Below are 14,285 nucleotides of genomic sequence, written 5' to 3' on the forward strand. Positions count from 1 at the left end.
AATTATTGATCACTACCCACTTTATTGCAAATTTTATTTTTATTCGCATATATCGTTGAGGTCAAATTTGTTTTGTAAGGAGAACAAAAAGGGATTAAGTTGTATTTAGTCGTATACAAGGGATATTTACCTTCGGTAAGGGTTGAAATTAAGGTTGAATGTCGAGTTAATTGAAATTAAACTGTTGTCATTCTCATATTTTACTTTGATCAGAAATTGTGGTAAATCACGTTTCTAACTGGTGTATTTGTCGGATAAAAAAATTTCGGTTGTGAATATCTAAGCCTGTTTCTTGCAGTTCCTAGTCATCTCGTTGACATATGACTTGGTAATTACTGCCCTTGAAGTTGCTGCCTGTGTGCAAAAGTTTTTCACCTAGTTGAAATTTTATAGATTATACTATAAAATGTTGTTGTTGATCTACTTTTGACAGGAAGGTCATGGCAATGACTGACTCTACTGACGTACTTTTACTCATGTTACAAAAATAAAATAGCCCAAAATTAATCAAAGCAGTTGTGTCCAAATTATTTAAAACCAACTTTCAGTTTCAAATCAGAGCCTTTTTAATAACATGACAAGGTATTAGGGGCAACTTATTGCAGCAGATCTGGAGCTTCCTGGCATACAGTTGTCAACAAGTCCTAGTTGAGGGCAACTCATCTGACCCATGTCCAGTGGTTTCAGGTGTCCCCCCAAGGATCAGTCATAGGACACTCGTTTTCCTGCTCTATATGAACGACCTCCCACTCCAAGCTACTTCCACATCACACAGGTCTGTTCGCTGATGACAGTCTCTTGTATAGGAAGATTTGTACCTCAGATGATGCCAAAGCTTTAAAAGAAGACCTAGACAGATTCCAGCAATGGGAATGAGAACGACTTATGTCCTTCAATCCCAGCATATGCGAGGTCATGCACATTACCAGGAAGAGTAACACGATCAAGACCCCCTACCGCATCCATGGCAGTGGATTGCAGAGAGTGTAGGGTGGCAAGTACCTGGGAGTCGACATCGACGAAAAGCTGTGCATGAATGCTCACATCGCATCCACTGCAAAGAAGGCAAACAATGTTCAGCCACGCCTTCCTCAGGAGGAACCTGACTACCTGCTCGCAAGACATCAAGGCACAGTCTAACATCACACAACTGGAGGCATTTCAACATCGCGCTGCACAGTTCATCAAGGGGAATTACCGACAACAAGTAGCACCAGTCAGATGATTGCTGACATTGGCTAGCAGCCCCATGAACATCACCGCTCCAACGCCAAGCTCGTAATGGTCTACTGTATCACCCACAGCCTCATCGACATCCCTGCAGGGAGGTTCTTCCATCCAGCCTCCATCAACACAAGGGGTCACTCTGTCAGATTCCTTCTCCCCTTCTGTCGCACTGACGTCTTTCTCCATTCCTTTTTCCCTTCTGTCACCAGACTGTGGAACCAGCTTTCTGAACAAGCCACCATGGTTGACAGCGTCAAGGCCTTCAAAAGATGTTTGGATGCCACGGCGTAGTCACAGGACTGCGGGGTTTTTTTTTTATCATTTTACCTGCACTTGTACATACATGCACGAGTCACACAGCCTTGTACATGTTACACTGTACGACAATGCCCCATAGTGGGATTTATATACATCATCAGAAGAAGAAGAACCATCATAGCACTGGCAATGGAAACCACCATGCAGTCACACTGCTTGCAGCAGTATAAGGTGTGGATGATGGTGACATCCTTTGTAGAACTTTACATTGTCCCAATTGAATGAAACTTATTCAGTTGCAATCTTTCCATTTCTGTTATAAAAAAACAAGATTCATTTACATCCACATATAAAAGTGTAAAATTTTCTTACTAGTCACTGTCTTTAAGATCTTGTACAATTTATTTGTTTGTATTTTAAAGGCACCAATGAAATATGAAAACAGGTTTTCTTTTCACTTTATAAATTTAGTCTTACCATTGTGTAATGAATATATATTTATATATTTTTACAGGGTTATAAATATGCCTCAGACTAAAACAGGGAAAGAAGTTGTGACAGGAAGAAAGACTTCAAAATTTCAGTGGTAAGTTAGAACTCTTGAGTGAGTAGAGATATCACAAGTTAAGGATTATTTCATTGGGTGGAGAGAGAAATCACAGGATAGTGGTAATGATTATCTCAGTGACCGGAGAAGTGAGAAATCACAAGATAACAATTATCTCCTTGACCGGATAGAGACCACATTTTGCAATCGATTTTAATCAAACTTGCACACAACTTGTATTGGTATAATATCTTGGTTCCTTCAGAAAACTGGCCAGATCTCATCATGGGCTCTAGAGTTATGAGCCCTTGAAGGGCCAGAACTTGCTATTTATGTCTCTCTCCCCCCGCCTCTGGGGGAGACATATTGTTTTTGCCCTGTTCGTCCCTCACACTTCATTTCTGATCAATAACTGGAGAAACTTTTGACCTAGAACCTTCAAACTTAATAGATTGGTAGGGCTTATGGAGTAGACAACCCTTATTGTTTTTGGGGTCACTCCATCAAAGGTCAAGGTCACATGGGCCTGAACATGGAAAACCATTTCTGATCAATAACTTGAGAACCACTTGACCCAGAATGTTGAAACTTAATAGGATGATTGGACATGCAGAATAGATGACCCCTTCTGATTTTGGGGTCACATAATCAAGGTCAAGGTCACCAGGGGCCTGAACATGGAAAACTGTTTCCAATTTATTACTTGAGAACTGCTAGGCCCAGAATGTTGAAACTTGGAATGATTGAACATGCCAAGTACATGATCCCTATTGCAGGCAACCATCAGTACCTCTTTGACTTTTGCTTCTGTCCCCAATTGACTTCTTGCCTATATGACTATGCATTGGGGGAGACATGCGCTTTTCTACAAAAGCATCTTCTAGTTTGGCTTTTGCAGCCATATAAATTTCATTATGCCCTTCTTCAAAGAAGGTTGGGTATATTGTATTGCAGATGTCGGTTGGTCGGTCTGTGTGTCCATAGACCAATTGGTGTCCGGATGATAACTCAAGAATGTTTAGGCCTAGGATCATGAAAGTTGATAAGGAGGTTGGCTCGGACCAGCAGATGACCGCTATTGATTTTGAGGTCATTCAGTCAAAGGTTAAGGTCACATTGACCTGAACAGTTAAACGGTTTCCGGATGATAACTCAAGAAAGCTTGGAACTAGGATCTTGACAGTTGATAGGGAGATTGATCATGACCAGCATATGACCCCTATTGATTTTGAGGTCAGTAGGTCATAGTGACCCTGAACACTTAAAACGGTTTCTGGATGGTAACTCAAGAACGCTTTGGCCTAGGATCATGAAAGTTGATAGGGAGGTTGATCATGACCAGCAGATGACTTTGAGGTCAGTAGGTCAAAGGTCAAGGTCACAGTGACCCGGAACAGTTAAACTATTTTCTGGATGGTAATTTGAGAACACTTGGGCGTAGGTATACGAAACTTAAAACGGAGGTTGATCATGACCAGCAGATGATCCCTATTGATTTTGAGGTCAGTAGGTTAAAGCTCAAGGTCACAGTAATCCATAACAGGTAAACCGTTTTAGGACAATAAATAGAGAACACTTGGGCCTAGGATCTTTAACATTTAATAGGGAGGTTGATCATGACCAACAGATGACCCCTATTGATTTTGAGGTCAGTAGGTCAAAGTCAAGGTCAAAGTGACCTGGAACAGTTAAACCATTTCCGGATGATAACTCAAGAATGCTGGGGCCTAGGATCACAAAACTTAATAGGGAGGTTGATCATGACAAGCAGATGACCCCTATTGATTTTGAGTTCAGCAGGTCAAAGATCAAGATCATATTGACCCAAAACAGTATAACTTTTCTTGCCAAATAACTAGAGAATGCTTTGGTCTAGGATCACATTTGGTATGGAGGTCACTTATGACTGGTAAATGACCCATAATTATAGATTTGAGGTCAGTACATCAAACGTCCAGTGCCCAGTGACCAAATAATTTCTGTTCAGTGTGCAGTTACTGAATGCATCAAGGGGGCATTTCATGTTCTACGAGCTCTTTTTTTATGGTTTGATTTGATACAAACTTGCAAAATATCTTTATCAACAATAGATCTTGGATTCCATGATGAATCCATCAGATCCAATCATAGGTTCTGGAGTTGCGGTTCCTGATTGACCCCTGAAAGAGCCAAAAATTTGTTAATTATGTCTCCCATGTGGGAGACTTATTGATTTACTCCTGTCTATGTGTGTGTCTGTCTGTGTGTCTTTCTGTCTGTCACAAAGCTTGTCCGCACTCTAAGTCGAAGATTTCTCATCTTATCTTCACTAAACTTGAAAAAAAATGTTTTTGCTAATAAGTCCTCAGCCAAGTTCAATAACTAGCCAAATCGGCCCAGGCACTTCGGAATTATGGCCCTTGAAACTTAATTTTGATAATCAAAGCACTCAAAGTCTGATAAGGCAGTTTAGGTCTTGGAGCATGGTTGACTCATATACTACTATTCAGATGATTCAAAATACATCCAGGGATGAGATTTTCCACCGAATTATGATTAGGCAGTTGTGGGAGACATGCGCTTTTCTCAAAAGCAGCTCTTGTTTTTACCTTGTAAACACGATAGAAATAACATCTTACATTTTAACCACACTTACACACAACTTAAGTCACAATAAAATCTTGGTTCCCTTCGAAAACCGGCTAGATTCCTTCATGAGTTCTCTAGTTACTTAATAACATATTTTTATAAGTCTTAGTGAAAATTCTGCTTAATGGATGTTCACTTAACTTTGTCAGATGAAAGGTCTAAATGTCACAGACTTCAGATGAGCTACTAAGGCCCATTTGGGCCATGTCTTTTTCTTCTTATACACAATTATATGTACATATATGTATATAAATATTTATATACAGTTGTTTAACAAATATTTTTTTTTCTTAAATTATTGGTTAAGAATTTCATGTTGTTATCAAGTATTGCATCGTTAATATGGGAAGGATTTAATAATAAAAAGTTTCTTTTTCAGGCCTCGATTTAGAATGCCACATAAATATGTAGTGTATGACAAGCTCCACCGTTCCACTGTATTTGTCCTGATTTCTGGAGTAGTAATATGTACTATAAGGATGGCTATTGATGCTGTACATCATTTTACAGGTAACTATTCCACGGATAGTTTCTCCTGTAGAAACTGTGGCAAAAATTTCAGCCACTTCCCTTGCAGAAATTACATGTACTTTTCTTTTTTTCTAACAAAAAAATACCCTCCCCCCTCCCCCCCCCCCCTCACCAAAACCAGTAAACTCATTTGGTTTCAAATCAGATATAGTGCAGGAATTACTTTGCAAGACAAAAAGTAGAAATTATTTTGTTGAATTGAAAAACAGGAATTATTAACAGCTGTTTCATTTCGACATTTTTATGATGATGTGTCAAGGTTTATGACGAGGGAATTCCCCTTGAAAAAAGTCAGCGCTACCTCCTGTTTGTTAGCACAAACGTTACTATCTCCCTTTATGTAAACAACCAATACCTGAAAATTTATAAATGCCCCCCCCACCCCCCACTTTGAAGAGGTGTGAGTATATTGTTTGCTGAAGTCCATTGAAGACTAATTTTTTTTTATATCTGACTTCAGTCCCAAGCAAACAAATAAAATTCCCATTCATTTTATCTATAAAATCAAAATTCACTAATTTGTACAAAATTTATGCATAGTGGATACCTATTGTTTATGGGATATAGGTCAAGGTTACAGTGATCTAGAGGCTAAAAATTTTTCCGATTTAAAGTATTAGATGGATGTATTATATGATGATGCTAGTCATCTGTTAACAGTTAAAGTTTCCCCTCAATAACTGAAGAATATTTTGAAGAAGGTTAAAGGCGTCACTATGTCAAAGGTAGAGGTCAAAGTGGCTGTTAGAAGAAAAAGCATGTTCACCATGGACCCGCTGATTCTTAGTTAAAGGTCATGGTCACTGTCCTGCTAAGGGGTCGTATGGAACTATTATGCAGCGGTGTTGGTTTTCCATCCTTCTGTCTGTTGGTCATATGGAACTATTATGCAGCGGTGTTGCTTTTCCATCCTTCTGTCTGTTAACAGTTGAGTTTCTGTTGACTGTCTAAAGAATGCATTGACCTTGATCATCAAACACGATAAGTTTGATGCTTATGGGCAGTGTATGACCCCTGTTGTGGTCATTGGCAGTGGGTGAAGAGTCAAGGTCACTCTGACTTTTAGTATCTGGAGAACACCTGGAGCTACTATACTTACCTAAGTTGTCAAGCACTATGCACATGGGCAGTGAATGACCACTACTGATTGTAATGACACTGATTCAAATGTCTGAGTTACAGTGATTATGAATATAAATTGCACATTCATTGTGGGGCCTCTTATTATGTCTCCCCCACCAGTGGGGGAGACATAATCGTTTTTGCTTTGTTTTCCATCCGTCAGGCAGGCAGGCAAACTGTCTGTCCATCACACTTCATTTCCGATCAATAACTGGAGAACCATATGACATAGAACCTTCAAACTTTATAGGATGGTAGGGCTTATGGAGTAGATGGCCCCTATTGTTTTGGTGGTCACTCCATCAAAGGTCAAGGTCACAGTGGCCTGAACATGGAAAACCATTTCCGATCAATAATTTGAGAACCGCTCGACTCAGAATGTTGAAACTTCATAGTATGATCAAACACGCAGAGTAGATGACCCCTATAAATTTTGGGATCACTCCATCAAAAGTCAAGGTCACAGGGGCATGAATAGGAAAGCAATTTCCGATCAATAATTTGAGAAACATTTGACCTAGAATGTTAAAACTTCATGAGATGATTGGACTTGCAGAGTAGATGACCCCTGTTGATTTTCAGGTCACTTGATTAAAGTTAAAGGTCACAGCGGCCAGAAAATGGAACATTGTTTCTGATCAATAACTTGAGAACCATGTGACCCAAAACCTTCAAACTCATAGGGTGAATATGAGTTACAGTGTGGATGACCCTTATTGATTTTGGGTCACTTGAGCAAAGGTCAAGGTCACGGGCCTGAACATGGAAAACCATTTCCGATCAATAACTTAAGAACCACTTGGCCCAGAGTGTTGAAACTTCATAAGATGATTACACATGCAAAGTAGATGACCCCTATTGATTTTGGAGTCACTCGATCAAAGGTCAAGGTCACAGGAGCCAGAACATGGAAGACCATTTCCATTCCATAACATGAGAACCACTAGGCCCAGAATGTTTAAACCTTTTGGGATGATTGGACATGCTGAGTAGATGATCCTATTGCAGCCTACCATCGGTGTCTCTTGGACTTTTGCTCCTGTCCCCTATTGACTTCTTGCCTATTACTACTATGCATTGGGGGAGATATGCACTTTTCTTCAAAAGCATCTTCTAGTTTGATACTGAGGTTTCTTAATCAAGGCTCATGGTCACTGCCTCGCTAAATGACCAGATTGGTGTATTTTGTGATGGGGCTGGTTAAATGTTTGTCTGCTTGTTTTCCTGCAATAACTTAAATTTCCTTTGACCTCGGCTCCTTAAACTTGATGGGCCTATTACTCATGAACATTGACTTGTATTGATTTTGAGATCAGTACTAGGCCAAGGGTAATTAGGTCACTAGTGACTGTTGGCACAAAAAAAAACAACAACACCCAAACTGTGAAACATTTTCTTGTGAACACTGTCACCTATTGTATTCAAACTTGGCAGGCACGTTGCCTAAAGGCAGTGAATGACCCTATTGATTTTGAGGTCAGTCTTGGTCACAGTGTACCATCTGTGGGTACCAACCCTCATCTGTAAATACTTAACATAAGGCAATATGCAAGGAAAGAGTTATGGTTCTTGGTCTTCTTACTCGGCTTATGATGATATACAAGTGTGCAAGTTTCTAAGCTATATAGCTCTTATTTTATTTATTATGTCTCCTCCAGGAGACATATTGTTTTTGCCCTGTCCGTCCGTACGTCACACTTCATTTCCGAGCAATAACTGGAGAACCATTTGACCTAGAACCTTCAAACTTCATAGGGTTGTAGGGCTGCTGGAGTAGACGACCCCTATTGTTTTTGGTGTCACTCCGTCAAAGGTCAAGGTCACAGGGGCCTAAACATTGAAAACCATTTCCGATCAATAACTAGAGAACCACTTGACCCAGAATGTTGAAACTTCATAGGATGATTGGTCATGAAGAGTAGATGACCCCTATTGATTTTGGGGTCACTCCGTTAAAGGTCAAGGTCACAGGGGCCTGAACATTGAAAACCATTTCCGATCAATAACTAGAGAACCACTTGACCCAGAATGTTGAAACTTCATAGGATGATTGGTCATGAAGAGTAGATGACCCCTATTGATTTTGGGGTCACTCCGTTAAAGGTCAAGGTCACAGGGGCCTGAACATTGAAAACCATTTCCGATCAATAACTAGAGAACCACTTGACCCAGAATGTTGAAACTTCATAGGATGATTGGTCATGAAGAGTAGATGACCCCTATTGATTTTGGGGTCACTCCGTCAAAGGTCGAGGTCACAGGGGCCTAAACATTGAAAACCATTTCCGATCAATAACTAGAGAACCACTTGACCCAGAATGTTGAAACTTCATAGTATGATTGGTCATGAAGAGTAGATGACCCCTATCGATTTTGGGGTCACTCAGTCAAAGGTCAAGGTCACAGGGGCCTGAACATTGAAAAACATTTCCGATCAATAACTAGAGAACCACTTGATCCAGAATGTTGAAACTTCATAGGATGATTGGTCATAAAGAGTAGATGACCCTTCTTGATTTTGGGGTCACTCAATCAAAGGTCAAGGTCATAGGGGCCTGAACATGGAAAACCATTTCCGATCAATAACTAGAGAACCACTTGACCCAGAATGTTGAAACTCCATAGGATGATTGTACATGCAAAGTAGATGACCCCTATCGATTTTGAGGTCACTCCATTAAAGGTCAAGGTCACAGGGGCCTGAACATTGAAAACCTTTTCCGGTCAGTAACTTGAGAACCACTTGACCCAGAATGTTGAAACTTAATAGGATGATTGGTCATGCAGAGTAGATGACCCCTAACGATTTTGGGTTCACTCTGTGAAAGGCCAAGGTCACAGGGGCCTGAACATTGAAAACCATTTCCGGTCAGTTACTTGAGAACCACTTGACCCAGAATGATGAAACTTCATAGGATGATTGGCCATGCAGGGTAGATGACCCCTAACGATTTTAGGGTCACTCTGTTAACGGTCAAGGCCACAGGGGCCTGAACATGGAAAACCATTTCCAATCAATAACTTGAGAACCTCTCGATCCAGAATGTTGAAACTTCATAGGATGATTGTTCATGCAGAGTAAATGACCCCTATTGTTTTTGGGGTCACTCCGTTAAAGGTCAAGGTCACAGGGGCCTGAACATTGATAACCAGTTCAGATCAATAACTTGAGAACCACTTGACCCAGAATGTTGTAACTTCATAGGATGATTGAACATGCAGAGTAGATGACCCCTATTGATTTTGGGGTCATTCTATTAAAAGTCAAGGTCACAGTGGCCTATTCATGTAAAATCATTTTTTTGGAAATAACTTGAGAACCACTTGACCTACAATGTTGAAACTTATTAGGATGATTGGACATGCAGAGTAGATGACCCCTATTTATTTTGAGGTCACTTGATCAAAGGTCAAGGTCACAGGAGCCTGAACAGTGACTTGAGAACCACTAGGCCAAGAGTGTCGAAATTTAGCGGGATGACTTGACATGCCAAGTAGATGATCCCTATTGCAGCCAACCATCAGTGTCTCTTTGACTTTCGCTCCTGACCCCTATTGACTTCTTGCCTATAGGACTTTGCATTGGGGGAGACATGCGCTTTTTTACAAAAGCATTTTCTAGTTTGTTGTTGTTTTTGTTAAGAAAAACTGGACCAAAACAAAAATATTAACCGAGCCTGACACCAAGGGTCAAGTGACTACATACCTCATAAAATCAATCAAGCTAAAAAGCATATTTAATATGGACTGCTTGTGACTCGAAGGTCATAGTCCCTGTCATGCTAAGTGGACAGATAGACTGTCATAGTCCCTGACATTCTAAGTGGACAGATACACAATAGGTAACTCCATTTCTGCTGAATCCCTAAAGGGATTTATTCTGTACTATCAGCTTCAGACATGTATTGCTGTACACAGCGTTGCTCTTGCTGATTTGTAGGGGCAAGTGAAGGTAAAATTGTTACGATATTATATTGGGTTTTCTAACACTTGTTTTACTTAACATAAAGGTAGTCTCTGAGACTGAGGACCATGGCAGATCTCTTGTTTGTAGAAATGACTGTACTGACAATTCTTCATATTTCAGGTAAAGGTGAACATCTTTTTCATGTTTTTCAGTGAGAAAACCAATAATATATGAAATAGCAAGAATAGACAAAGAGGCAGAAATGGAAAGGATGCAAGCAGAAAGGGAGAAGTCATTAAATCTTCAACAAAAACTACAGGAAGAGGCTGATAAAGTTTGATATAAGACATGTGTGTAATAGACAAGTGTAGATACAGTTCCAGGAAAATGGGTGCATATGGAAATCATGTTTTCATCAATACTGTGATAAAGACACATTAAAATGTGATCCCCAAAGAAAAGTGTCCTCAAAGGAAAATTGTTTCTGGGATACAACAGGGGACTTGATGTTGCACCTGACCAATTACCAGTGACCATAGATAAATAGAAATGAAATAACTATTACTTAAAACAAAAGAGCTTTTAAGGTATAAAATAAAAGTGATATTTTATGCCTTTCAGTTTCAACTGTTTCGTTGTTGTTTTTTATCACAGTAAACATTTTTGTGAACCGTTTTAAAAAGTAGGAAAGCCTTACTTCCATTCGACAAATGAAGAAGGAAAAAACTTACCATTTGACACATTATTTACTCAGCAGTGAAAGGTTGAACAGGTTTTCATAATTCGTTTGATACACAGTTTTCAGTTGAGAACACCAAGTAAGGAAATGATTAGCTGGATATGAATTATATCTTATACCTTGAGAACTGGTTTATGTACTGGTATAAGGAGTACAAGGAGTGTCTGATCATTATCATCAAAGACTGTAAAACATATAAATTTTGTTAGTAAAAAATTCTGTGTTTTTGCCAAAACAGCTTTTTCTTGGGGACATCAATCAGGTTCATAAAATTTTTAAAAATAAAATAAAAAGTTCAGTTTTAATTTCAATTTTTATCAGAAGTGCATTTTCTAAGGTGTGCATTTCTACTATGGCCTCAATAATATACATATACTAAAGCTTTTGGAAAAAAATCAGAATACTGTCAAATCATTGATATTCATGGGGGGACTAATTTTTGTGGTTGAATCAGCGCCAACAAACAAGTTAACTTCCCATTTGATTCATGTTCTAAAATTAAAACCCACAAATTCATATATTCGCAAAACAACCATTCTGGCTAAAACCACAACATTTCTTGCCTGCACTTATTAAATGATTTTACAGTACGTTGTCATGTTTTTGTCGAGTGTTTTCATCTGTATTGTATCTAAAAATGTTTTTTTGATAAATTTATTTTAAGTCCTCTAATGCTGAAATATTTATACTGAAATTCTGGAAGAGTATGTTATTCATTAAAAAGATAATACCAAGAACACATTAAAATGTTTGTTACCGCAATTCATTGTAGTTTTAATTTCAATGAACTTTGTAGATCTGTAATAGTTCCCATCTTTTCAGATGAACTATATTATAACATCTTACAGCTCAAGTACACTTGCTTAAATTTAATATTCAAGTTTGTATTGTTCTCAATGCTGTATTGCCCAATGGGTTGAATACATGAAGCGTTAACTGTTACCACTAGATATTTGAGGACTAATTTTTTCAGGACCTATTAATTTTCTGCTAACTAAAGTACAAGATGCTCAATGTAAGCTCTTGTAATAACTGAGACACCGTCCGTTGTCCATCATTTTCTTCAAAATACATCCAGGGAAGAGATTTTCCACCGAATTATGAAGATTTTGAACTACCTGAGCTATTTTTAGCTCACCTGTCACAAAGTGACAAGGTGAGCTTTTGTGATCGCACGGTGTCCGTCGTCCGTCGTCCGTCCGTGCGTCCGTCCGTAAACTTTTGCTTGTGACCACTCTAGAGGTCACATTTTTCATGGGATCTTTATGAAAGTTGGTCAGAATGTTCATCTTGATGATATCTAGGTCAAGTTCGAAACTGGGTCACGCACGGTCAAAAACTAGGTCAGTAGGTCTAAAAATAGAAAAACCTTGTGACCTCTCTAGAGGCCATATATTTCACAAGATCTTCATGAAAATTGGTCAGAATGTTCACCTTGATGATATCTAGGTCAAGTTCGAAACTGGGTCACGTGGGGTCAAAAACTAGGTCAGTAGGTCTAAAAATAGAAAAACCTTGTGACCTCTCTAGAGGCCATATTTTTCATGAGATCTTCATGAATATTGGTCAGAATGTTTACCTTGATGATATCTAGGTCAAGTTCGAAACTGGGTCACGTAGGGTCAAAAACTAGGTCATTAGGTCTAAAAATAGAAAAACCTTGTGACCTCTCTAGAGGCCATATTTCTCAATGCATCTTCATGAAAATTGGTCAGAATGTTCATCTTGATGATATCTAGGTCAAGTTCGAAACTGGGTCACGTGGGGTTAAAAACTAGGTCAGTAGATCTAAAAATAGAAAATCCTTGTGACCTCTGTAGAGGCCATATTTTTCCTGAGATCTTCATGAATATTGGTCAGAATGTTCACCTTGATGATATCTAGGTCAAGTTCGAAACTGGGTCATGTGGGGTCAAAAACTAGGTCAGTAGATCTAAAAATAGAAAAACCTTGTGACCTCTCTAGTGGCCATATTTCTCAATGGATCTTCATGAAAATTGGTCAGAATGTTCATCTTGATGATATCTAGGTCAAGTTCGAAACTGGGTCATGTGCGGTCAAAAACTAGGTCAGTAGGTCTAAAAATAGGAAAACCTTGTGACCTCTCTAGAGGCGATATTTTTCAATGGATCTTCATGAAAATTGGTCAGAATGTTTACCTTGAAGATATCTAGGTCAAGTTCGAAACTGGGTCACGTGGGGTTAAAAACTAGGTCAGTAGATCTAAAAATAGAAAAACCCTGTGACCTCTCTAGAGGCCATATTTTTCATGAGATCTTCATGAATATTGGTCAGAATGTTCATCTTGATGATATCTAAGTCAGATCCGAAACTGGGTCACGTGGGGTCAAAAACTAGGTCAGTAGGTCTAAAAATAGAAAAAACCTTGTGACCTCTCTAGAGGCCATCTTTCTCAATGAATCTTCATGAAGATTGGTGAGAATGTTCAGCTTGATGATATCTAGGTCAGGTTCGTAACTGGGTCATGTGCGGTCAAATACTAGGTCAGTAGGTCGAAAAATAGAAAAACCTTGTGACCTCTCTAGAGGCCATATTTTTCACGAGATCTTCATGAAAATTGGTCAGAATGTGCACCTTGATGATATCTAGGTCAAGTTTAAAAGTGGGTCACGTGCCTTCAAAAACTAGGTCATTAGGTCAAATAATAGAAAAACCTTGTGACCTCTCTAGAGGCCATATTTTTCAATGGATCTTCATGAAAATTGGTCAGAATTTTTTATCTTGATGATATCTAGGTCACATGTGCTCAAAAACTAGGTCACTATGTCAAATAATAGAAATAACGATGTCATACTCAGTTGAACACTGGGTCATGTGGAGATAGGTGAGCGATTCAGGACCATCATGGTCCTCTTGTTGAGATTGGTGTATGGCTGAGTGGTTGCAGGTTGAGGTAAAAAAGAAGAAAAATAGAAAAAAAAACATAGCAAATGCCCTTCACACCTTTCATGAGGGCTTTACCCTAAACCCACAAGGTGCATTGGTGGCCCCTCAGGCCAATTTACCCTTTTTATGCCCCCGAAGGGAGGCATAGTTTTCAACTTTCCATCCGTTCGTCACACCAATGTTAACTTTTTGCATGAAGGCACTTTACTCGCGAACCACTGCACCCAGGACCTTCAAACTTCACATGCTGATAGTACTTATTGAGTACACGACCCTTACTGACTTAGGGGTCACCAGGTCAAAGTCAAGGCCACAGGGGCCAATGTTAACCTTTTGCATGAAGGCACTTTACTTGCGAACCACTGCACCAAGGACCTTCAAACTTCACATGCTGGTAGTACTTATTGAGTACACGGTCC

The 14,285-nt window shown here is 39.2% G+C and overlaps 1 protein-coding gene across 1 annotated transcript; it reads left to right on the forward strand.

Annotated features, from left to right (window-relative positions):
- The first annotated feature begins 38 nt into the window (after window positions 1-38).
- Window positions 39-11,721, forward strand: LOC123561639 (uncharacterized). The gene is made up of 4 exons (XM_045354142.2): window positions 39-135; window positions 2,000-2,071; window positions 5,040-5,170; window positions 10,433-11,721. Exons 2-4 carry the CDS (start codon window positions 2,010-2,012, stop codon window positions 10,558-10,560), a joined length of 321 nt encoding a protein of 106 aa, XP_045210077.1. The 5' UTR covers window positions 39-135; window positions 2,000-2,009; the 3' UTR covers window positions 10,561-11,721.
- Window positions 11,722-14,285: the final 2,564 nt, after the last annotated feature.

The sequence above is a fragment of the Mercenaria mercenaria genome, chromosome 10, assembly GCF_021730395.1.
Source record: "Mercenaria mercenaria strain notata chromosome 10, MADL_Memer_1, whole genome shotgun sequence".
In the NCBI taxonomy this organism is placed as follows: Eukaryota; Metazoa; Mollusca; class Bivalvia; order Venerida; family Veneridae; genus Mercenaria; species Mercenaria mercenaria.